This window comes from Rhinolophus hipposideros (assembly GCF_964194185.1).
Source record: "Rhinolophus hipposideros genome assembly, chromosome: 23".
Taxonomy (NCBI): domain Eukaryota; kingdom Metazoa; phylum Chordata; class Mammalia; order Chiroptera; family Rhinolophidae; genus Rhinolophus; species Rhinolophus hipposideros.
Window position 1 is genome coordinate 4966106 of NC_138069.1, and position 22824 is coordinate 4988929.

Consider the following 22824-nt stretch of genomic DNA (forward strand, 5'->3'; position numbering starts at 1 on the left):
CCAATGCTTTTGCTTTTCCAGCTGGCATAATGTTAAGGCTGATGGCTAGAAAAGCTGCAGGGACATGGAGCAGGAAGAGCTTTCCTCTTCCTGCCTCCAGGGTCTGAGTTGCCAGGCTCCTGAAGAATGCTCCTTGTCCAGCACAGCCACTACAGAGGTTGCTTCTCAAGTGCCCGGTTCCTGCAGCGTGCTGCAGCCAGGCGTGCCCAGGGGCCAATATCTCCTGCAGCAGTGTCACCGTGGAAAGCTACCAGGAAGGCACTTTAGATGAACCGTCCTCCGGACAGCCTTCCAGATAACTTGGACGCAAGTTCTGAGGTGTGGCACCTCCCTGTGGATGGCACCCAAGAACATATCAAGTGAACAAATTGGAACGGGGAGACAAGGTACAAAGTCCCACCGTTAGGAGTGAAATGGAACAAAAGATTTATGAGACGGATGAAGAGCTAATGCAATTGTGGGAGCCGATGAAGAAGTTAATGGGAAACTATTTTCTCTGCATCTCACGGTGGGGTTGGAGCGATACGGCATAGAGCTGGCGGACAGGAAGAAAAGCCTGACATGAAGTGGGGAGAGCAAAGACAAATGAACCTGTGTGTGGTGGTTAATTTTGTACGTCACCTTGGCTATGCTACAGTCACCTGTTATTTAATCAGACACTAATCTAGTTGTGGCTGGCATCTACCATCAGTTGACTTGAAGTAAGAGGAGCTTATCCTTGATAATGTGGGTGGGCCTCGTCCATTCAGTTGAAAGCCATAGAGTAAAAACGCAGATTTCCCAGAGAAGAAGTCATTCGGCCATAAGACTGCACCATCCAATCCTGTCTGAGTTTCCAGTTCTCCCACATGGACTGCAGGAGCTCAGCCTGCCCCACTTCTGCGTGTGTTCCCAGCACACAGCTTGGCCCAGAGTGGATGCTCGATGAATATTTCCTGTCTGGAAATGACAGCCATCTGTCGGAGTCGATGTGAACGGAGCTGTGCCTTGGGGCAGGGGCAGAAGCTGAGGGACCTAGAAAGGGCCTTCCGGTCCTTAGATCCTACGACAGTGAGCGGGAAGCTCTCCAGGTTCAAAATAGGTTGTATGGAGACAAAGTGCAAGAGGGAATCTGAAATCTATAAAGTAAAAAATGAAAATCTAGGTGCTGGAAGAGCTGCAACTTAGGGGAGACATTCTGAAAAATCCGCTATCCTGGAGTGTTGGCTGCAGGTGAGGCCTGAAGTTGGCTGTTCCGCTGGCTCAGACACTTTCTAAGACCTTCTCTCTATTAATCGTATTACCCTAACAGCTAGCCCAAGAGATAAGTTCCATTATGATCCCCATCTCACAGACGGAAAAGGGAGGACAAAGAGGGAAAGTAGCTGGAAAAGGTTTCAGTTCGTCCTGTGGGTTCTCCTTCTCCAGGCATGGCCCAAAAGGCAAAGGGAAGTTCGCCCTTTGTCTAATTCCAGCCCAAATCTCCACTTGTATTTTCAGGAGTTTGCTAAGAAAACCCCACGAGGCTGAGTGAGTTCTCCATCCTCTCTGGGACCCGTGGTTTGCTCCTCGTCAGCCCTGGTGGTCTTCAGTGTGGGGACAGATTTCTGCAAATCTTTTCACTCACAGCTACAGAGCTGGCTTTGTGGCTACATGTGTAATGCATAAAGTTCGCATTTTCCACAGGACTTGGGTTGCAGAGCATTTTGGCCTAAGCACTACAAGCTTTCAAGAATTTCAGCCGAGAAATGCTGTCCACAGATTGCTCAGGTTCATACATCCTTCCCACGGCTGTGAAGTTTGGCATGGGTCTTCTATTATTGCTCCGGGATCGGATTTGGAGTTTTATTTTATTAATATTCTCTCACTCTTTCTTTCTTTCTTTCTTTTTTTTCTTTTTTTGGAATGCTTTGTGGGGGAGGAAATCTGGGCCCACACTGTTTTCTCCAGGTTCATCATTATTCCCCGCCGATATCCGCGTTTGGCCTCTTTCTGTCATTTTTGACCCCATTCGCCACGTTGACACCTGTCTTGTGTATACTGAGGGCTGGTCTTCGTGCAGTGCATGAAAACGAGTGTGACTGTGGGTGAAGGAATACGCTTATAGCCTATAAATTTGCAAATTTACCATACATTTGCAATCACTGTGTTAGTGGGATTTAAGAACGGTGTTTACAGTGATGTTTTTCCAAATCAAAATAATCTGGACTTTAAAGCTGGAGCTGGTGTTGGAGGATTTGCTCTCGGTCACGTTGGGGCTCCTGCTCTATCGGTGTCCTGCCCTGGGCTGTGAAAACTCTCAGGTCCTCACTGGCCAGTATTCCCGGGGAAGGCGTGCGGCTCCACAGCCTACGCTGGCCCCCTTGGCCAAGTTCAGGGGCTCCAGCGCAGGCAGTGTTGTACTCCTGCGTCCAGTGTGAGCAGTAGATTGCAGCTCAGGTTGACAGCGCTTGGGGCTGGGTCCTGCCTCCCCACGAAGCTGTCTCTCTCAGAGGTCTGCTCATTTCCTGCCATGCTCCCAGGATACTGAACCTTGCCAGCAGTAGCTCCGAGGACCACCCCCTCTCCGTTATGGGTTGTGTTGTGTCCCCTCCAAAATAGATATGTTGAAATTCAGGACCTCAGAACATGACTTATTTGCAAATAGAGTCATTGCAGATGTAGTTAGTTAAATTAAGATGGGGTTATACTGGAGTAGGGAGGGCCCCTAAAAGAGAAGGAGAGACCCAGAGACACGGGGAGGAACGCCAGGTGACGACACTGACAGACCTTGGAATTAGACAGCTAGCTGCAAGCCAAGGAATACCAAAGAGGGCCATTACCAGCAAACCACCAGAAGTTAGCAAGACGCTAGGGAGAATTTCCCTACAGAGGGAACATGGTCCTGTCGACACCTTGATTTCAGACTTCTGGCCTCCAGTATTGTGAGGCAGTACATTTCTGTGGCTTTTAAGCCACCCTGTTTGTGGTGCTTTGTAACAGTTTCCCTTGGAAAGTAGTCCACCCTCCCTCAGAGTGGTAAAATGTCGATTTTCCTGTCCCTCAAACTGCACCCCCCAGAGGGGCCTATGAGCATGACACCTCCTCTGTGGGCATGGGGACTCATTTTGGTGGTGGATGCCCTCTTCAGAGGGTCTGTTGTCAAGGTGACACTGAGACCAGACACTTCTGTTGTCCAATCCTGTTACTTATTTCTATCACCATTCAGTTTTAAGCAAAGGTACACTGTATGAGCAGGTGGCCAGGGCTAGTTAAAGTTAGGAGCCAACATCCAAACGCATGAATTTTCCTTTCAGTTTATTCTTCCACTGTAGAGACCAAGCAGAGGCCTAGGTTTGGTCAAAGATATTTCTCAGAACGCTGACAGAGCAGGGCTCTCTCTGTGGGAAATGTAAGACTTGTGAAAGTCAGATGTTTGTGAAACGCAAACTCTTTTGTATTTTTGTGGCACATAGCAGCCATAATCAGGGCATAAGCTATAAGATAAGGAAAACCACCAATTAGCTTCCTTGTCCTTTGTATATACAGAGAATAGTGTTGGGATATAATTTCACCTAACCTCGGGCTCTGTGGGTACTGGGTGTGTAGCTCTGAGTTTTGGCCTTTTACTCCCTGGTGCCCTTTTCAGAAAGTTTCAGCCTTGAATTTCTCACCCATGAGCTCTCAACCACTCTTAGCATTAGGGTTCTATGTCTGGCCACTCTCAAGGTCTTTAGCAGCTTGGTTCTCACCCAGGCCTTGGAGGGACGACTTTCAGACTGGCTTCAGCTCTTATGCACTTAGTCGTGTGCTGCATTATCTGCTCCTGCTCCATGACCTGGGGTGCACATGGGGAGGGCATATCCTGAGAAGAGATGAGGTCCTAGGGCTCTGAAGAAAGAGGAATTTCTCCAGAATGGCCAATGGGCCATACAAGTTATGGTCCAAGAGCGAAGCTACAAGTAAGAGAAGTAGGACCGAGCCTCAGTTCTGAGGTCCGTCTTGGTCTGTCAGGAACTGCTGATTGAATAGTACTCTGTGTCAGGGGCCATGTGCTGAGAAGAGTGATGAACACACCGGACTGAAATCATTCAAGTGGGCTGCAACAAGGGAATAAGCAGGAAGACAAGGCAGGAGGTCCTATGCTGGCAGGATTAGAAACGGATCGGGCCATGGGCTGCTCTGGATCCGGACAAGTTATGCAGGACAGCGGCTGCACGGTGCCCAGTGCGGGTGGCATGTGTTCCTGGAGGGCTGGGGTCAGGCCACTGGGGTAAAGTTAAAGTCCCCTGTGAAGGCTAGATGGTGGCTGTGGCAGATCTCCTCAGGAGCACATCGGTCAGTCTTCTGGATGTTTCCAGTGATGGGGATGGAATTAATAAAATCTTCAGCTAACCCACGTCTTCTTCTGAGATTGAAGAAATAGCGGACACATAAATAGAAAGAGAAGGGGTAGAAAGAAGAAAGGCTAATACTGGCCTCCTGGCTGCCGTTCCACAGAGATTGCAGTCCCCAGCACCGCAGAGCAGGGTCTCTCCCTGGTGCCTGCGGAATGAGCACACGCACAAACGCCTGTCTTTTCAGTTACCACACAGCATGAGGGCAACATGGTGGCTTCCTGAGGTCTCACACGCAGGTTTCTGTGTTGGAATGTCTGCGACAATCCAGGTGCTGCCTTCTGCCATTGGGCAGCATGGGAGACGTCCGTCACAGACTGCAAGTCCCCATGTGGGCAATCTTCACCCTCATTTTAGCGTTCCCTGTCGCCCAACAAGCCCTACTGTGCTCTGAATGAAGAGCTGCTGACTGTGTGTCCTAGGGAGGAGTGTCACAACACCAGCCTGCTGGGTTATGCCACAAGCGGGCTGCCATGGGCAATAGCCCGCTCGAGGAACGTGTTAGCCTGAAGAACCAGCCGGCAGGGAAGCCCTCTCTTCTCTATAACCTCCGGTCTTTCACAAATGCCTAATTCAGGTGACCTGAACCAACCATTGCCTTCAACCAGAGGTGTGAGCTAAGCCGCACCCATCACACACACACACACACACACACACACACACGCACACACACGTACGTACACAAACTTTGGGGTTCACCGTTGGCCATGTGTTTTTGCAGGCTGTTGACTGACATTTCTCTGTCTGCACTGTAGCAACCAGACAAGTCCCTTCCCAAGACACTCTGTGACTAGCAGGATTCTGCTTTGGCGCTTTGCTCGTAGAAGTCAACTCCAGCCAAGAGGATGCTCGTCTGCTGCAAGCCAGGAACGGGCCCCCCACTTTGGAGCCCTCAGGTTTTGTTCTTTTCCATCAATCCTGTTTTATTAGGTTATTTCCTCCTAAATGACCCACAGACAGGCTGTGTTTGTGGGAGGCATGCACGTGTGTGCGTGTATTAAGCCGGGATTCTGGAACTAGGGAGAATGAAGTGTTGAAGCACAAAAGGTTTTGGTACAGAGCTGCCCTTGGTATTGGTCCCATCCCTTCACGCCACAGGCCTTTAATTGTGCATTTTTAAATCAGAACACACTTCTGGGCCATATGCGTAAAATTTAACTCTGGCTCATTCAGCTGGGTCCTGAGCTTGGAAATTTGTAGCGATGGAGGAGGCTTCTTTTATTTTTTAATGGAAAACTTTTTGAGATTCCATGCAGTTGTAAGAAACAATACAGAGAAATCCTCTGCAAGCTTAACCCAGTTTCCCCCAGTGACAACCTCTTGCAAAACCATAGTGACATCTCCCAGTCAGGATATTGATGATGACACAATTGAGGTACAGAACAGCTCCATCACCACAGTGACCCCCACCCTCCACTCCACCCAACTCCATCCCTTGCCCCCGGCAACAAGTGCTGGAGTTTTGAAAAATGTGGGTTTTTTTCAGGCCAATCTTAGGGAAGTTGACTGTATACCTCACTTGTCCTAAGCCCTCTCCATTTGGCGAAATACAAAGTGAAAAGCTATTCTCTATGCTCTTCACACAGTCAGCATTGAGCTGACTGTGGTGGTAGCGGTGTGAGTGGTGTGAGTTCTACTGGCGGAATCCTATCTATAGGAATTACTAGCTGGGTGGCCTAAATCAGTTACTTAACCTTTGTGCACACAGTGGGGGTGATAATAATAGCACTCAGAGGGTTGTTGATTAACTGAGGGATTAACTGAGTTAATAGAGCTAAGTACTGAGGACAGTGCTTCTCAAACGTTACTGTCCCATAAGTCACCCGGGGCCTGTTATGGGGCCTAAGAGTCTGCATTTCTAACAAGCTCCCAGGTGATGCCACATTTTGTAGTCAGGACTCAGAAGAGTGCCTGGTACAGAGTAAGCGCTCAAGAATCGTTGGTTATGTGTTTCCAGTATGAGAATGAAGCCATGATGGAAAGTAGTCGGAGAAGTGAGCCTGAGAGCTTCAAGGGGCAGAGCCTGGAACGCCCCTAGATTTGCCAGTCCCAGGGCCAGACGGGACTCTGAGAATGAGGCTGATGGTCACGCTTAACTGTTAAGTGTGGGTGTGGCCCTGGCCCCAAATCCCCATTCCCTGTGCTGTTTCCTAGAGGAAGAGACACGCCCCGGGAGTCACTTCCCTCTGACTAGCCTCTCCTGCCTCCAGAAACGCAGCTCCTGCAGGCTGCCCTTCTTCACTTGGGCAGGCAGATGGGGGTGAGAGAAGCAAGACCACCTGTGCCTGGGTGGCTGTGAGCAGCTCTGAACTGCCAAAGACTGGCTTGCCCTTAATTTATCAGGGACGATAGTAGGAATGATAGCTATGTCCTGGGAGCAGCCCTACAATGTAGCCTCCCCAGTGCAGTCTCCATGCCATGGTCATGGTCACCAGTCCTGAGCTGGCAGCCTGGGGGAAGGTGAGCAGGCTGGGATGTTTCTGTCCAAGACAAGTTGGAATGTCGTCTTCCAGGCATTAAATCCCACAAGTGACACAGTGTGGTTGTGAAAATGCAAACAGCACAGAAATACACGAAGTTAAAAGTGTCACCCGTCTTTTCTTCCTTTCTCCCATGGTCCCCTCACGGATAACCACTGACAACCGATGGGTGCGTATCTTCCCATATACATATATACGTTTCTATGGGCACACACACACATATATTAATATAGAAATAGTATGAGTCATATTTTATATACTGTCTCACAACTTCACCGTGCTCCTTTCACTTCAAAATAAATCCTGACCCTCTTTTCCATATCAGCGTGGGGACGCCTCATTCCTCTCCACAGCTACATGCAACAGTACAGATAGGCCGCAGTACACTTAAGTCGTGCTCTACTGATGAACATTTAATTTGTCTCTAAATTCCTAACTTTAGACGTTGCAATGAACCTTCTCTGGGACAGATGCCTGGATATGGAATTACTAGAGCAAAGGTAAGTACATTTATATTTTTGATAGGTGGTGACCACTTAAAGGATTGTACCCTCCACTATTTGCCTTCTGCTTATAGCATAGGTGTGTCCACACCATGCATCCCTGCTATTTCAGGGTATTACCAAGCTTTTTCATTTTAGTCACCCCTGCTGGGGGAAAGATAACGTCGTGTGCTTGTTTCAAGTTGCATTTCTCTAATCACTAGAGAGGCTGGACATCCCATCCAATGTTCGTTTGCCATCTGCAGCTCATGAAATCGGGTTGCTAGCAGCCCCCGGCCACAAGCTCAGCTCACCACTGAGCAGGCACCGCTGAGAGCTTCGCTGGAGGAGGTGAGCAGTATTTATCTGTTTAACGTAAGACTCTGCTGCAGAAGCAGTCCTGCAGCTCATGTTGGAAGGGAGAAGAAAGCTTCCCTGCGACACCAGACTCCTTCTGTTCTGGTAACTGTTAATTGTCATTCTGTGTCTGCCATGGTGCAGCTGCAGCCAGCCGGTCTGTGTCCAGCTAGAGGGTCATTCATGGAGCCACTTGGTTTTGAGGCAGAGTGAAGTGGCCGGTGGGAAGAGCCCTGGGACTGGGGTCAGCAGACCCGAGTTCAAAGCCCAGCTCTCCTTGTGGAGGGCACGCACCACATTCCCTCAGCTCTCCTCCTCTTTGCCATCGTGCAGGTTTGACCGGCCTCACCCCGTCCCGAGGCCTCCCGGCACCCTGGGTCTCTGTGGCACTGTTTTTGGCACGGCCTCTGTGACCAGTCTTCTCCTCGGCCCTTGAAGGGTCCTCCTCTGGGAGTCCCGCATGCCCCTGTCTGTACATTCTGTTCCTCCCAGCAGCACGCGCTGCGGTGACTGCAGTGTGTCTGCACATTGCGGACCCCAGGCAGGAGGGCTGTCCTGAGACCCAGCTCACGTCCCCCGGCCTCTGCAGCAATGCCACTTAGTGCTCTGTTCCCAGGAGTGCTCAGTGTCCACACACGAGCGTGTTTCTCCCCAAACTGCCGCCTCCTGTGCTCCGTGTTCTCCATTCGAGTTCTGAAACGTTCGAAAACAGCCCACAGCTGGGACTCAAGATCTTGCACTCAGCAGAAGTCATGTGACATGTTGGACTTCCGAGGCATGTTCAAAAACCATAGCATTTACTTCCGGGTTTACGGCGTTTGTAAACTGAAATGTTCGTCAACAGAGACATTCGAAAACCGAGGTACTACAGTATTAGGAAAAGAAAAGGTGTTCCCCTATCCTCCCCTTGCTGATTTCAGAGGACCAAGGGCACAGAGGGTGAAGAGAGGAAGGGGTTTGGATGGAAATATAGCTGTCATAATGCCTTGCTCATCCAGAATTACAGAAAGAAGGTTTATCATGAGTGGATTTCCCAGAACATAGAATATGTTCAGCCTTGTGAGCAGATTTTGAAAAAGTAAAATCGTTCGGGAAGGAAATCTTTCTAATGGATGTTGCACCTTTTCCAGCTCCTTAAAGGGAATGTGTGGGACAGCATTTTGCTTCTCCCATATTTCAGCTTTGTGGCCCACCACGTGCAGCCAGAGCTTTAGCTGGTCTCGTCAGCTCTGAAACAGGCCCCCTGCTCTTCCATCTGGGAGCCCCAGCGCGCTGTCTCCGCTTGTCTGTATCCTGTGCGTCTTCAACTCTGTATCCTCCTAAAAGCGCTCTGCTTGGCATCTAGCACGCACAGTGAGAGCCAAATAAACATCTTTGAGTGAATGACTTAGGGCTGTCACGACCCTGGCCATTATAACGTTCTGTCCAGGTGGCACAGCACTGTCATTGTTGTTTTTCAAACAGCGATGTCCTCAGGGGCGTCCCCAAGTGGAAGTCCCGTTCATTCATCACTCACTCCACAAACATTTCCCTGCCTCTCCTTTTGTCCCAGCACAATGCCAGGCATCAGAGGCGTAAAACTGAATCAGACCTGGTTTCTTCCCTCAAGGAACTCATGATCTAAAATTAATATAAAGAAAAGGGGCACGGTTCAGTGTGGCAAGTGCTCAGCTGCAGTGTATCCCACGTGCCATGCAGCACGGAGAAGAGGGTGGTTCCCTATGCTGAATGGCCTAAGACAAAGGCATTTTTAAAATGCTCTCTGCTTTCCATCATTCTTCTCTTTTTTCTCACTGATATGCCTGGTACACCTACTTCCTTACAGCAGTGGGTTTCACATCAGCTTGGCGGCACATGACAGGCCCCCAGGAAGCCATTTCATCCCCATACTGTGTCCATGCTCAGAAATTCGGATCTAATGAGTCAGAGTAGGTCCCAAACTCCCAGCTGATGCTGCCATGCAGCCAGGGTTTAGGACTATTTTGTGGACAATTCTGAACCTATGGATTCTGACAAGGCTTGGGGAGGGCCCTCGTGTCACCTGTGCAATTAAGTGCAGGACTTTGTGACAGCTTTTTCCTAAGCACAGAATCTACTTTTCAATCACTGGGAGGTGAAGACCCAGTCCCAGCCTGTCTACAAGTTGCAGCAGCCAAGAGTCCAACAGCGGAGCAGCCCAGCACCTAGAAACAGCCCCTTCCACACTCCAAGGGGTCCTAACATGTCACAAGCAGTTGCGATAGTGGTTGAGGTTATTCCTGACCAGGTGTTTAAAATCTCAGCTAATCAATGTTCATACTAAGAAGGGACCAGAGATTTTATCATAACGGTCAAATCATCAAAACTCATGTCATGCGGGGGACGCTGCTCGCTGCGCCATTTGTAGTGCAGGGTCTCAGCTCCCACTCCCCGCCCAAGAACGCAGGACACGGTAAGGCCAAAAAGGAACACCCATGGAGCCATAAGTAGGGGAGTCAAACCAATATATTCTCGCTGGCGGCTGGGCTGGAGACACTGGAAGCAGGATCTACATAATCTGCCTAACAGCAGTCCGCACTTGCCAGCCACCATCTTCTTGCTAGCCCCCATTCTTCTGCTAGCGTAGCCACAGCCGTTATATTAGTGGCCAATGGCTCACGGGTTACAGCTGACGGCCAACTAGCCACAGCTGCTGGCCATCTGATGACAGTTGATGACCATTTACTACCCGAGCCAGCACCTTTGTATGTGAGGCCGAGAGCCTGGAAACTGCTTTTTGGGGCTTTGTCCCCACACTCAAAAGTTTATAAACTGAGAAGTTCTAAGACCTGTGGTTTGAAAAGTGAATGGGAGCTATTTATACACCCAGAAAAGTTAAATATACACTGACATCCATAAACTATATCTAGGAGGGCAAAGTTGCCAAAGCAGTGACGATCTGTCACCCTCTAATTTCTGACAGGTCTTCTCTCAACAATCGGCCTCATCAGGCTGTGGCTCCGTCCCGCTGGCAAGTGATGCGAGTCCCTGCAGCAGCCACCTGTGCTGTTTGGAGTGCTTGTATCAGGTGATTTCAGTCCATTCGCAGCCATTTATTGAGCACCTACTATATGCCTGGCACAGAGGGACAGGGACATGGATAAACAGACAATGTCCTAGAGGCACTTGCTGTCTCCTGGGAGACAGACTCACTTTTCTCACATACGAAGAATGAAATCATAACCCAGGAGATAAGTCACAGCTGCCTCCTCTAGCCCACGGCCTCACAGCCGAGCGGCCAACAAGCAAGGGCTGAAGACATCAGGGAGGCAGGAAGTGCTTTAGGGCTCTGTTCCCTGAGCCTGAGATGCAGGGGAATTAGCACACCTCTAGCAGGTGATGTGAGGATTAAACAAAGGGATTTAATGCCACAGGTATGTTGGGGCATCAACCCTGTGAGGACGGAGGCAGAGGTGAACAACTCAAGGAAGTCAAAGCTCTGACGGAGGGAAGATGAGTGCTTGGGTGATTCTAATATCAAGCGACAGGAATGATCGTGGCCCTACCCACTGGTGAGTCACAGTGCTACACGCTTGTCGTGCACGTGTATCGCACCCCTTCTGTGACATCAATGCACTCGTCATCATTTTACCTTTAAGTAAACGGAGGCTGAGAGGTCAGCTAGGGGAGAGGACACTTCTAGACGGGCTGAATTGGACTCTCCCAGAAACAGACCCTGCGACAAGGGTTAGAGCACAAGTAGTTTATTGGGAGGTGATCCCAGGAAGCACTGGTGGGGAGTAGTGACGGGAGACGGGGAAGGGAAGGACGCCGAGTGAGGGTCCATGTTCAAGAGGTTCCCCATATGCAACGGGATGTCTGTCCCTTGGCTCACGCAGTGAGCTAATGCGGACCGTGCCTCAGTTACCCTACCTGAGTGGTGAAGCTAGAGCTATTTGTTACCACCTGTCGTCAGTAAGGGGTATTAATTCTCCGGCACTCTGGCTGCTGGCAGAAAGGGCTGGACCAGAATCTAGGTGGGTGCCAGGCTCCAAGCCCCCCTCTGGCTGCATTCCCCAGAGGCCCAAGGATGCAGAACCATCATGCAGGCCCTCGCCCCACCTACTCTGGGGAGGCAGCGTGTTGTACTTGAACATGGAGACCCACACCACGACCTCCTCTTCACAATGAGATGCCTCTGGGCTCCACGGGGGCAAGTGGCAACCCAGCAGAGAGGAACCTCTTCCCCATACGGGGCATGGCTGCTTTGTAAGCCTTCCCTCCGTGACCAGATCACGTGCCAGCAATTCGGAGACCAACGATCTGAGAGTTTGTTAGTGAACTGGTGTGGACAAGTTTTCCAAGCTGTGCTGGACTTCAGGGCAGTGTGTTTGAGTGTCAGCTTTGAGAATGTCTACCAGGCCAGCCCTTCTGGGTTCCTGTTGACTGGCTAGCCTGCAGCACCCCATCTCATCCATCACAGATCTGGGGTGCTCTCTGCTGAACACGGGCCAAACGACCCATGTTTGAACTCTTCTGCATTTCATGAATAGAGCTGCTGCCTGGGGCCTCCCCCAGCTGGGTCCCAGGTGCGCCAGTGAAGCCTTTTCCAGGGATGGACAGCGTGGGAAAGGGGCATGGGCGTGGGAGCAGCCCGAGCCACGGAGAGTCCTGCCCTGCTGTTTACTGACTGTTAATTGCTCTAGGCTAGTCACTCAGTCATTTCGAGCCTCTGTTCCCCCGTTGGTAGGACGAGGACAAAAATACTCAGTTCTTCTTAGTGTTGTTGCGAGAATTAAGTGAGGGCAGGCGCAAGGCTCGGCACGGCGGGCAGCACTGAGTAGCAGGGACTCAGTAAATGTTAGCTGATTCTCATCACTGCCCCACAAGGATCCTACCTGGTGGGGCAGGAGGGAGCCCTGCTGTGCTTTGCCAGCCTCCTGGATGATGTCCTGACCTCATGGGAGCAGAGGCTCTTTGCCAGTCTCCTACTCTAGTTGTCAGGCTTTGTTCTCCTCCACAATCAGACATATTGGGTTCAAAGGAGACATTGTCTACAATAGTGAATAGATTAATAGCCTCCCTCCCCAGACCAGGAGACTTGATCAGCCTCTTGAAATGTCTCGAGAGGGAGCCTCGGGGAGCCACTCCTAAGGAATCATCCACCCCTGCCATACCCGAGCCCAACCCTGGGCTGAGAGCTGGGAGCCTGCAGCCCTGGCACAGTGGACTGGCTTGGGGGTCAGGCAGGGGGCATACGTGGTAAGTGCCACATGCTGGCCCCTAACCAGCTGTGGGGGCAAAAATGAAAAACCTGACTCTAATATCACAGGAGAGGATAACGGCCAGAGGAGCTAGAGAAGGAAAGCAGTGCCTTTCAAGCTTGGGCTCAAGCTTGCAACTCAAAGGTGTGCTCAGGCGGCCCTCGGGCCAGGCTAGAGGATGGCAGGCAGACCCAGCTCTGGAGTTGGAAGGCGGCGGTCACTGAGAAGCCCTGGACACTGTGCCCTCACCTTCCCTGTCTAGAAGGCCTGTTTGCCGACTGTGGTGCCCTTGGCTTAGTCTCTGCTGGCGTGCGGTCGGCGTCTAGGCTACGTTCCATCAGTCCCATTCCCGCCCTGGTTTGCGCTGCAGACAGCTTCAGTCAGTGTGTTCCGTGTGACAGGCTCCTCTGGTCTTCCCATGGAAAGCCAACCAATGATCTGCTTCCTTTATCCCGGAATGCATATTCCAGCTGTCTGATGGGGTCAGGGACAGACCTGTTAGCTGGCAGAGGATCCCTGCTCCCTTCTGGGGGGAGCCCTTCCTCATCAGCATTTGATGAGGCCCGACACTGTCTCTTTCCCTGCAGAGGGTCAGCAGACTAAGGAGGAAACAGAACTTATTTAGAAGGAACATGTTTCCAAAACATTGAGGCTATCAGAACCTTTTAACAGACACAACCGGATTTCATATTTATTCTTCTGCTTTCATAATAGAATTTGACCTATCCTGAAATGAACTGCTCTTTTGAATTATGTACCAGATCACACAACAGAAGACATTAGTGCCCCCCAACTCCCTCCATCCCCCCACCCTCCACTCCTGAACTAAGTTTAATTTTAAAATAGAGTTAAAAGAAAAATATTGAGACCGGGGTCTCTAGCATTTCAAGAGAAAATGGTGAGGTTTCATAAAGGAGGAAGTTTGCCGTGCCAGGACCCCATCCCTGGTTTGGTCAATTTGTAGGAACTGACCTTCTCAGAAGGACTGGAAGTCTGAGCAAAGCCAACCACTAGCTTCCAAATTGATTTTCAAACCAAAATTGGAATAGTTCTCAAATGCTCCTGGGATTTGGGGTTATTAATACTGTAGAACAATGAGAAGGAAAAAGTGAGTGTGTAAGAGGTGATTCATGACCCAAAGGAAGTTGCAAGCTCAGAAACTTGTATGCAACCCAATCACAGTCCCCTCTGGAGAAGTTCCAGGGAAGACATGGAGAATGTAAAGGGAGAGCGTTTCTGGGGGATATTAAAGCTTATAAAAGGAGGGGATGTGGGCTTTGGGCCTGAAATGAGCAAGCGAGGAGCTGACCCTGTTGAACTTCTCATAACCACAGCAGGTTTTTGTGCAGCTGTCATCGGCTCCTGAGACACCCTACAAGCCTTTCCTTGTATTCATTTCTTACCATTAGTCCGTCACCAGGCAGGTTAAATGGCAGGAAGAGAGACTCCCCACCAGAGTGTGGGACTGTGACCGCTGCTGCTCAAACCCACGGTCTCATCTCAGGTGTCACGTTCTCCGGTGTCAAGGCCAACTCCAGCTGCTAACCGGTAGGCAGCCACGGCCACATCGGAGTGCAGGTACACAGGACTGTGAAGCTGGGCGGTCAGAGCCTGGCCAGGTATTCTGGAATGGACACCTAACCTCACCCTTTTATTCGTAGTTCTTGGCAAAAGTTATTTATTCTTGTTTACAGCTTTATTGAGGTAGAATTGATACACAATAAATTGTACATAAAGTGTGCAACTTGCACACTTTGTATATACATGTATAGGTGCACAGATGTGCATGTATACGTATGTGCCTTTACTTGGAGGACTAAAGAGAATCAGCTAATCATACAGTGTTTGGGCTGCATGCAGGGCATTCTTGTGAGATTTAATGACATCCTTACTCTAGCTCCTTTGGCCTTTATCCCGCCCCCTGATGCCAGAGTCAGGTTTTTCATCTTGCCCCACCCCACAGCTGGTACAGCAATCACATTCCTTTGGGGTAACAAGAACAAGAGGAGGAAAGGCTGCTGAGATGGGCTTCAGCTAGCAATCTTTGAGAGACGGGAGGTGGGACCAGTGACAAATATAACCCAAGTTCCCCAAATGGCCAGGTCAATGTGTCTTTCAGAAAATGAACAGGGAAGCATCCAACCTAGGGAGTCAAAACAATACCTTACAAAGGTGCAGTCTTCTACAGGTTAAAAAATGTTACGCTACCTGGATTTCATTGGGGAGCTACAACACCTGGCTTGTTATGATTATTACCCGTCATCATTTACCAGTTCAGCCTCCTAGAAGGCATTCTGTGGCTCAATGGGAGAGGGTAGAAGGGACTCATCCCTGGAGGGCTGTGGCTGTTTCTAAGATCTGAAGTCCCTCCAGGGGAAGCTCTGAGGGGTTGACCAGAAGGACTTTCCATGGCTTACACAACCTCGAGTAGCAGCGTCTGTCTCAACCCTCCCCTGCCCAGACCATGCTGCCAACAGAATGAAGATTGAGGAAATACTGTGTTTCATCAGTATTGGCCAAGGAATGGGTAGGGGGACGGCAAGGGCTCAGAAAAGGTCTGGGAATGAGGAGAGATCTAGGGTCCAGAGAAGAGTCAAGCCTCATAAAGGCATTTTATGGTGTGGCTAGGAGCAGAATTGTTGGCACTGTGTGTTTACTGCTCCCCGAGGATCTTCAGGAGCCGGGAAATGCTTCCACTCCCAGTCTTCCTTTTTGCCAACTGGCATTCTTGCTGACTTAGCAATTCTGAAAAATTCACCTCTGATCTAACTTGGAATGTTTCAGTGCTGTATTCATAAATGGGATGAGGACGGGCTTGGCTGTTGCGGAGGCAGAACTTCTGTTTGGAGGGAGCATCTGGAAAAGCTCCACCACCAGTTGTGTTGAACAGCCTGGTGGCCAGCAGCGCCAAGGCTGGGTGAGGCCAGGCATTCCGCAGTCTTCCCAGAAACGGCCTGGTGGAAGGTCAGCCCTGTCATCTCCACTGCACCTGAGTGACGACATGGATGACCCTGCACTTTCCAGCCTCTGTAATGACGATTTGGGCCGGTACCAAAGGCTCAGGGGTCCTCAGTGTTGCCTGCACTTTGGAAAGGACCCCATGGAGCCCACAAGAAAGGAAGCCCTGCAAGAATCATTTCTCCTTCACATCTGGCTTAGACCTAGGATGTCTCTACGGGCTTTGAAATGGAAAAGAAGTCACATCCTCCCTGCAGTGTCTCAGGGCAGAGGATAACTTTGAACTCTCTGGTTTTGGTGCCAGTGATCTAGGATGGCAGGTGCTCCAAGCCCAATGCTGGAAGGTGTGAAGTGATCATTCAATGTGGTTTTGATTTGCATTTTCTTGATGATTAATGATGTTGAGTATCTTTTTATGTAACTGTTACCCTTTCGAGTGTATTTTTTGGAAATACATCTATATAGTTCCTCTGCCCTTTTTCTTTCAAAATCATTCTTAATTATTTTATTTTTTACATTTTTATTAAGTTTATTTGGGTGACGCAAATCTAGAGATTTCAGAACTGTGTGAATTAAACATTCTTCTTGTGTTGACCATAAAAATACAGCCATTAGTTATTTCGCCAGCAAGAAATGGATTAAGAATACCAATGAATAGCAATTCAGGGCATGCAAGTCAGCTGAACACTATAGGCAAATCTGGAGAGGAAAAAGGAAAAGAATATTGGGCGATAAAGAAGAATGAACTGTTACCCTTTGCAACGATATGGAAGGATCTAGAGAACATTATGCTAAGTGAAATAAGTCAGATGGAGAAAGACAAGTACGATATGAGCCCACTTGCATGTGGAATATAAAGAACTGAAAGAATGAGCAAACTAAACAGAAATAGTCTCAGAGATATAGAGGAAAAACTGTTGGTTGCTAGTTGGGAGAGCGGTGTGGATGAGGGAGAAGGTGAGGGGATGAGAAAGCAAAAATTGGTAATCACAATATTGCCGTGAGAATATGAAAGACAGTTTGTGGACTATAATCAATAATGTTGCAAAGATTTTGCAGGGTGTCAGATGGGCACTTGTCTTATTAGAGAGACTACTTCATGGATGTAGGTGCCTGCCCACTGCACTGTACACCTAAAGCTGAAGCTGAATAATATTGAATGACAACTGTAATTTAACATATGCAGGTAGTCATGGGATATGGAGTACAGCATAGGGAATAGAGTGAATTGAAATGCAACAGCTACATACGAAGTCAGAAGGGTAGTAGGTTGAGGGAGAGGGGCTATCACTTTGTGAGGGGTGAAATGTCCAGCTATTACATTGTTTTATACACCTGAAACTAATTTTAAAAAGACAAAAAAAGAGAGGAACATACTTTTATAGAGAAAAGGGGAGATTTGGGAGTAGCTATTATAAACAGAGTCATTTAGAGGAAACCGGCTATTAATGTAGTGGCATTTCCTTAGCTGAGCTGTGACAGTCTCTCATTGGCTAAGCTGTTTTCAGCGAAGGGCGAATCTCCCTTCCTCTCCTTGAGGAGTAAAGTGAAAAACATCTTCCTGTTGGAGACACAAGGCACATGTCTTCCTGTTTGGGACAACTGACCATGAGTGATATGACAGCTTCTCTTTCAGGCCACCCCAACTCCAATTTTACTTGACGCTTCCTATTTTAGTTTTCACACTTGTCACAGAGAGAGAAAGTCTAAGATGTTTTCAATTAAATGTCAGAAGCCGAGGAGTGAGAGAAAGAGACAGAGCACTGAACCAGTTTCTAGCTGTGAGTGACGGTCAAGAGACCACACAGACACCTGCCTGTGGGACTTCGCATCACCTTCCAGCCGTCTATCAGCCGGCCACTAGGCGCCACCAGGTCCTGCGCGGGAACTTTCAGAACTGTGGCCTGGAAGTGATCAGAAGTAGTGAATGTCTCTTCCTCACAGACCTGCTCCTATTACAGAAATGCCCCACCTTCACCTCATCCCGCCTCTTTCTCTGTAGCTGGTGTCATTTTATTCAAAACAACTTACATCTTTCTTCCCCAAAATATCACTTGTGCAAGCGCCCGTCAAATCCAGGATGGCAGACGAGTTGTCTTCTCCATCTAACCCTGTTGTTGGTGTTTCAGGGGTCATGACCTAGCCCCTGGTCCGTTTCTGGCCAGCATATGACTCAACAAAGGCTTGCTTTTAGAAAAGGCTTTCAGTAGGGCAAGTAAAGTGTTTTTGTTTCACACCTGCGAACAACCAATGAGTCAAAGAGGAAAATACAGAGAAAATAAGAAAATACTAGGGGTGCCCCAAAAATGTATACACATGATTTGTAGTTCAACGTTTTTATCAGTATATATTGAATGTAACATTTTTAATACAGTTTTTTCCTTTCTCAATGTGTATATACTCCCTGTAGATCGAGACAAGTGAAAAGCAAAACACAGCATGCCAAAACTTACTGGATGCAGCGTTAAGAACAAAATTTAGGGACGTAAAAGCTTAAATGAAAAAAGAAGATCTCAGATCAATGATTTAACTGTACACATTATGGGAGTAGAAAAACCAAAAAACTAAACCCTACGCAGAAGGAAGAAAATATGCAGATATAAACCAAGATAAATGAACTAGAGAATGGAAAATAGAGAAAATCAGGGAAACCAAAAGTGCAGTGGGTGTGCTGGGTACAGTTTCTAGGATGTCACCCCCCCTCCTCCACGCCAGCTACATATGCCTGTGAGCCAGGGTGACGGCGTGGGGTTCCCTTTGGCCTTCCCCGGTCGGTATTCCCAGCACTAAAGGGCCTGAAGAAGGTGTGAGTGGCCAGGATCTTAGCAGACACGGCCTGAGTCACTGCTACTTCTAGAGGCAAATGACATTCCTGGAGATGCTCTCCACGTTTCCCTGATTCATGACTTTTGTCCATGGAGGACTGTTGCTGGGACTGCCCTATAGGTCTCTGTCCTAAAGACCAGATCCCACTTGCCATCAGCCGGAAGGTGTCGGGAGACAGGCACAGGAGCAGCTATCCAACATGATCCTTGTTCCCTCCGTGTACGGGAAATTAGGAAGTGTGGCTATACCTGAGGGCTACCTGTAGCTCCACCAATTGCCTGTAGAGGCTGCACTTGGGCTCCAGCCCAGAAGCCCAAAAAACAGCCTCAAGGTGACATGCAGGTGTTGGTTGACCCTGAGCTCCTTTCTCCACTCCTAAGTCCCCAAAGTGAGCAGCCCCAACCTTCCAGGGTGGAGTCTGCACATGCGCTCTTGTAGGAAGATTAAAGCAGTGACTGTGCATTCTTACCGTGGACTCTGTGCAATCATGGAAAAGGCTGATTTCTGGTATCTGGTCTCCCTTCCTGTGGGGGCGGCTGTGGTGATGAGCACAAAGGGCTGTGTGATGGCTGCAGGTCACAATGGGCAGCAGGAGCTTAAAGGGGGCCGAGGTCAGACTCAGGTGGAGTTGAGGAGAGGACGTGCAGGTGAGGGGATCCCTTCAGGGTGGGGGCGCTGGGGCGGGTTGGAATGGCCCCTGGCCTGGGACTCAGGAGGGCAGAGGCTGAGGGCGGAGGGTGGGGTCCAGGGACTGGCTGTCTGCATCTCCAGCTGTGCGGGCAGTCGTCCCACTGCTGTCCCCTGGGGCCCGGAGAAGGGGGCACCTCCCTCTAGCTCACTCAGGGGCCCTGCCTGCAGGAAGCCAGGGGCCAGGGCCAGGTCTGCCCATCACTGCAGGGCGACAGGCCGGCCAGGTTTGTGCCGGGTCCCTGCTCTGTTTCGAAGGAGATAACGTGCCTTCCTTCTCTTTCCGCCGGTTAATGACAGGCAGCCATGGGCAGCAAGAGGACGCGGGAGAGTCTCAGCGCGTGGAGCAGCCCTATGTTGCACATGTTCAGGAACTCCTCGGGGAAGCTGCAGAGGCAGCTGCGCAAGGGAGAGTTTGCCATGTTCAAGCACATGCCGGTGTTTGAGAGCGACTTCATCCAGGTAAGAGGCGCCGCTCCCCTTTTGTCCCACCCCAAAAGTGGACCCGAGACCTATTAGGTGCTGAGTGCAAGGATGTCTTCACCGACATGTCCACCAGCTGAAGGAAACGAGGCCTCTGTTCCTCTTCTTCCCCATTTACTGATTTACACACCGCTTCCATCAGGTGACCGCTCTGCCACATTTGCTTTAGAGGGAATTGTTTTTAAAGGAAGAAAAGGAATGTGGTTTACTCTCCTTGAGCGCCCTTCCCTGGTGGCGTTTTCCTTTCTCCTCAGATACCACTGTCCCCAATGTCGTCATGATCGTCCCCATGCAGACTTTGTCCTTTGGCACGTATGTATCTATCTACTAAACGTGTTATGACTCTTGGAGTCGCAGTGGCATCTTGTTTCACGGAGTGGACTTCGCATGTGGTGTCTTTACACTGCACGTGCGCTGTGCAGCTTGCTCATGTCCCAGGCTGTGTTTTGTAGGAATTCAGGCCCCAGGTGTCCTGATGTGTGTGTGGAGCTCTCCGTGATGGGACGCACTTGTGTCCATTTCCTGGGAGCCTCACAACAACCTCGTTATGGAGTGAGGACAACATCCCCCTTCCAATGGGGAGCACACTGCGTTCCAGAGAGTGAAGTGACGGCCCCAGACTGCAGAGTGGCCGAGGCCTAGCTTCCAACTGCAGGCGTTGGCACTCGTACTGCTTTCTGCATGTGAATCAGACTGGGAGTGGGAAGAACCCCCTCATTGTGAGTGTGAGAGAGGGCAGAGTCAGGGAGCAGGACACCTGGGCATCACCAGGGACCTCCATGACGTTGTATCTGTCGCTGGTTCTCAGCCTGGGCTGCTCCTTGGAGTGACCTGGAGAGTTTAGGGATCAGTGTCGCCTGGGACCCACGTCCCAATGTTGTCGTGTGATGACTGGGAGCAGTGCGGGCAGCAGGCTTGTGATGTATTATGAGGTGTGAGGTGGACTGAGAAGCACACAGAGAACAAGCAGGACAGAGACTGGCCCTCTTGCTGAACCACAGGAGATATGGGGTGGTGGCTATCCCTACCCTTCGAGTCTTCCTGTGTCACCTAAGCACTTGGACATTTGTGTCTGTAACCAGGTCCCGGTGTCGGGGCATCTGCCACTGACACAATGCTGCAATGTACACTATGCGTTCCGATTTTCTCAGCTGCCCGTTCACGTTCTTAATAACTGTTCTTCCCAGCCCAGGGTCATGTATCACATTTAGATGGCACACCTCTCTCCTTCTGTAGTCTGGAATGATCCCGGCACGATTCATTGTGTCTTCCATCAGCCAACTTGAGGCCAAACAACTGTTTTTATTTTATAATAATGTCCATTTTCGGGAATTCTAAATGTTTGCCCGGATCCCTGCACTCGGCCCTTGGGTTGAGTCCAGCCCTGGCGGAGCCCTGTGGTGATGGTGGCCTCAGGGCCTGGTCTCTGCGAGCGCGGGGTACGTAGCTGCGCGTTCAGTCGCACCTGCTGGTGCTCAGGCTGTGCGGCCAGTCCTGCTGGGACCGTCATCACCAAGCCTCTGCCCAGGGGCGAAGCGCAGGGAGTGGATCTGGGCTCCTCTGCGAGCTCAGACAGGAGAGGAGACTGGAGAGGGCGCTGTCGCCGTGCTCCCCGCCTCTCGCGAGCCCCGGGGAACACGACCGCCCTTCGCGATTTGGCTGCACGCCCAGAGCCCTGCTGGACACTGGAGTTCCTTCCGCAGCGAGGGGGACCTACGAAATGGAATGGAAACCGATCCGCTCTCCTCCTTCTTCCAACCACAGGTCAGCAAAAGAGGGTACGTGGTGGACGTGCACAACAGTGTGCAAATGGTCACTGTGGGCATCACATTCAGCAGCCCCGGCCTGTCAATACCTGACGTCATGCTGCTGGCACGACCAGCTGACGGTCATGCAGTCAGTGGCAGACGTGACCGAGGCACCAACGGGAAGGGCCGCAAGTTGGCCGAGAGCCTGGAGGTGACCAGGTGAGACCCGTTGTCGTCCTTCCCTGTGACAAGGGTGCAGACGAGGGCAAGGCCTCGAGGCGCATGCTTTACCCTGCTGTCCGCTCTGGAACAAGAGGGGCTTCCACCCTGACCAGCGATTTTGTGCTGTGGGTTCAGGAGACGGGGCTTAAGACACAGTAGTGGGTGCAGCTAGCCTTGTGGGGAGAGTGGCCATTGGGTGTGTGAGGAGTCTGCCAAAATAGGGCAGAAAGAGAGCTGGGGCCAATACAGTAGGACGGTCTCATGTGACAGAGTGAAGGGTCTCACCTGCCATTTGTGGTAGGTGGTCCAGAGCCAGAGGTTTTATTTATCCAGAGGCAGGACGCGCTGCCGCATATACACCCGTGGAGGGCTACTGCAGTGGGTGAGGAGGGCCTAATGAGCCCTGAGGTCAGGGGTCAGGGTGTGGTAAATCCACCGGGAGGTAGAGCGGGCTCAGGCTGCCCAGGAGACCAGGGCCTTTTCTTCCTGATATGCCCACTGGACCTCCCTACGCTTTGCTGTCTGCAGGTTGCTCCCGCTGAAACTCGTGAAGATATCCATCCAAAATTCCGAGAAAAAACAGCTCCGCCTGCAGCTTGCCACTGGCAGGTCTTACTTCCTCCAGCTGTGCCCCCCTGCAGATGCAAAAGAGGAGGAGGTATTTGACCAGTGGGAGGACCTGGTTTTCCTCCTGAGACCGCCAGTGGAGGCGTACAGTGGATTGCAGGCAGAACCGGCCTGGGACATGAAGGACCTACCCGTGCTGCAGGCACAGGACAAGCGCAGCCCAGAGGTCAGCCCTTGCAGAGGCTCTCAGAGCCCGGAGCAGAGCCCTGAGGGAAAGTAGCTGCCGGCTCTGCGTGCTGCTCCCCTGGGCAGACCAGGGAACGCGTGGCATTCAGGAGCGCAGGCTACATGAGCACACTGGGGAGGTCCCGGGGGTTCCTGGAAGTCCCAGTTCCCATAGACGTCACCAACCCTCATCTCATCACCGGCGTTGCACC

The 22824-nt window shown here is 50.6% G+C and overlaps 1 protein-coding gene across 1 annotated transcript; it reads left to right on the forward strand.

Moving 5' to 3' along the window:
- Positions 1-19673: 19673 nt before the first annotated feature.
- GARIN6 (golgi associated RAB2 interactor family member 6) lies at positions 19674-22667 on the forward strand (the record flags this gene model as incomplete). The annotated part of the gene is made up of 3 exons (XM_081036198.1): positions 19674-19829; positions 21615-21817; positions 22349-22667. The coding sequence occupies 3 exons, from the start codon at positions 19674-19676 to the stop codon at positions 22665-22667; spliced, it is 678 nt and encodes a 225-aa protein (XP_080892324.1).
- Positions 22668-22824: the final 157 nt, after the last annotated feature.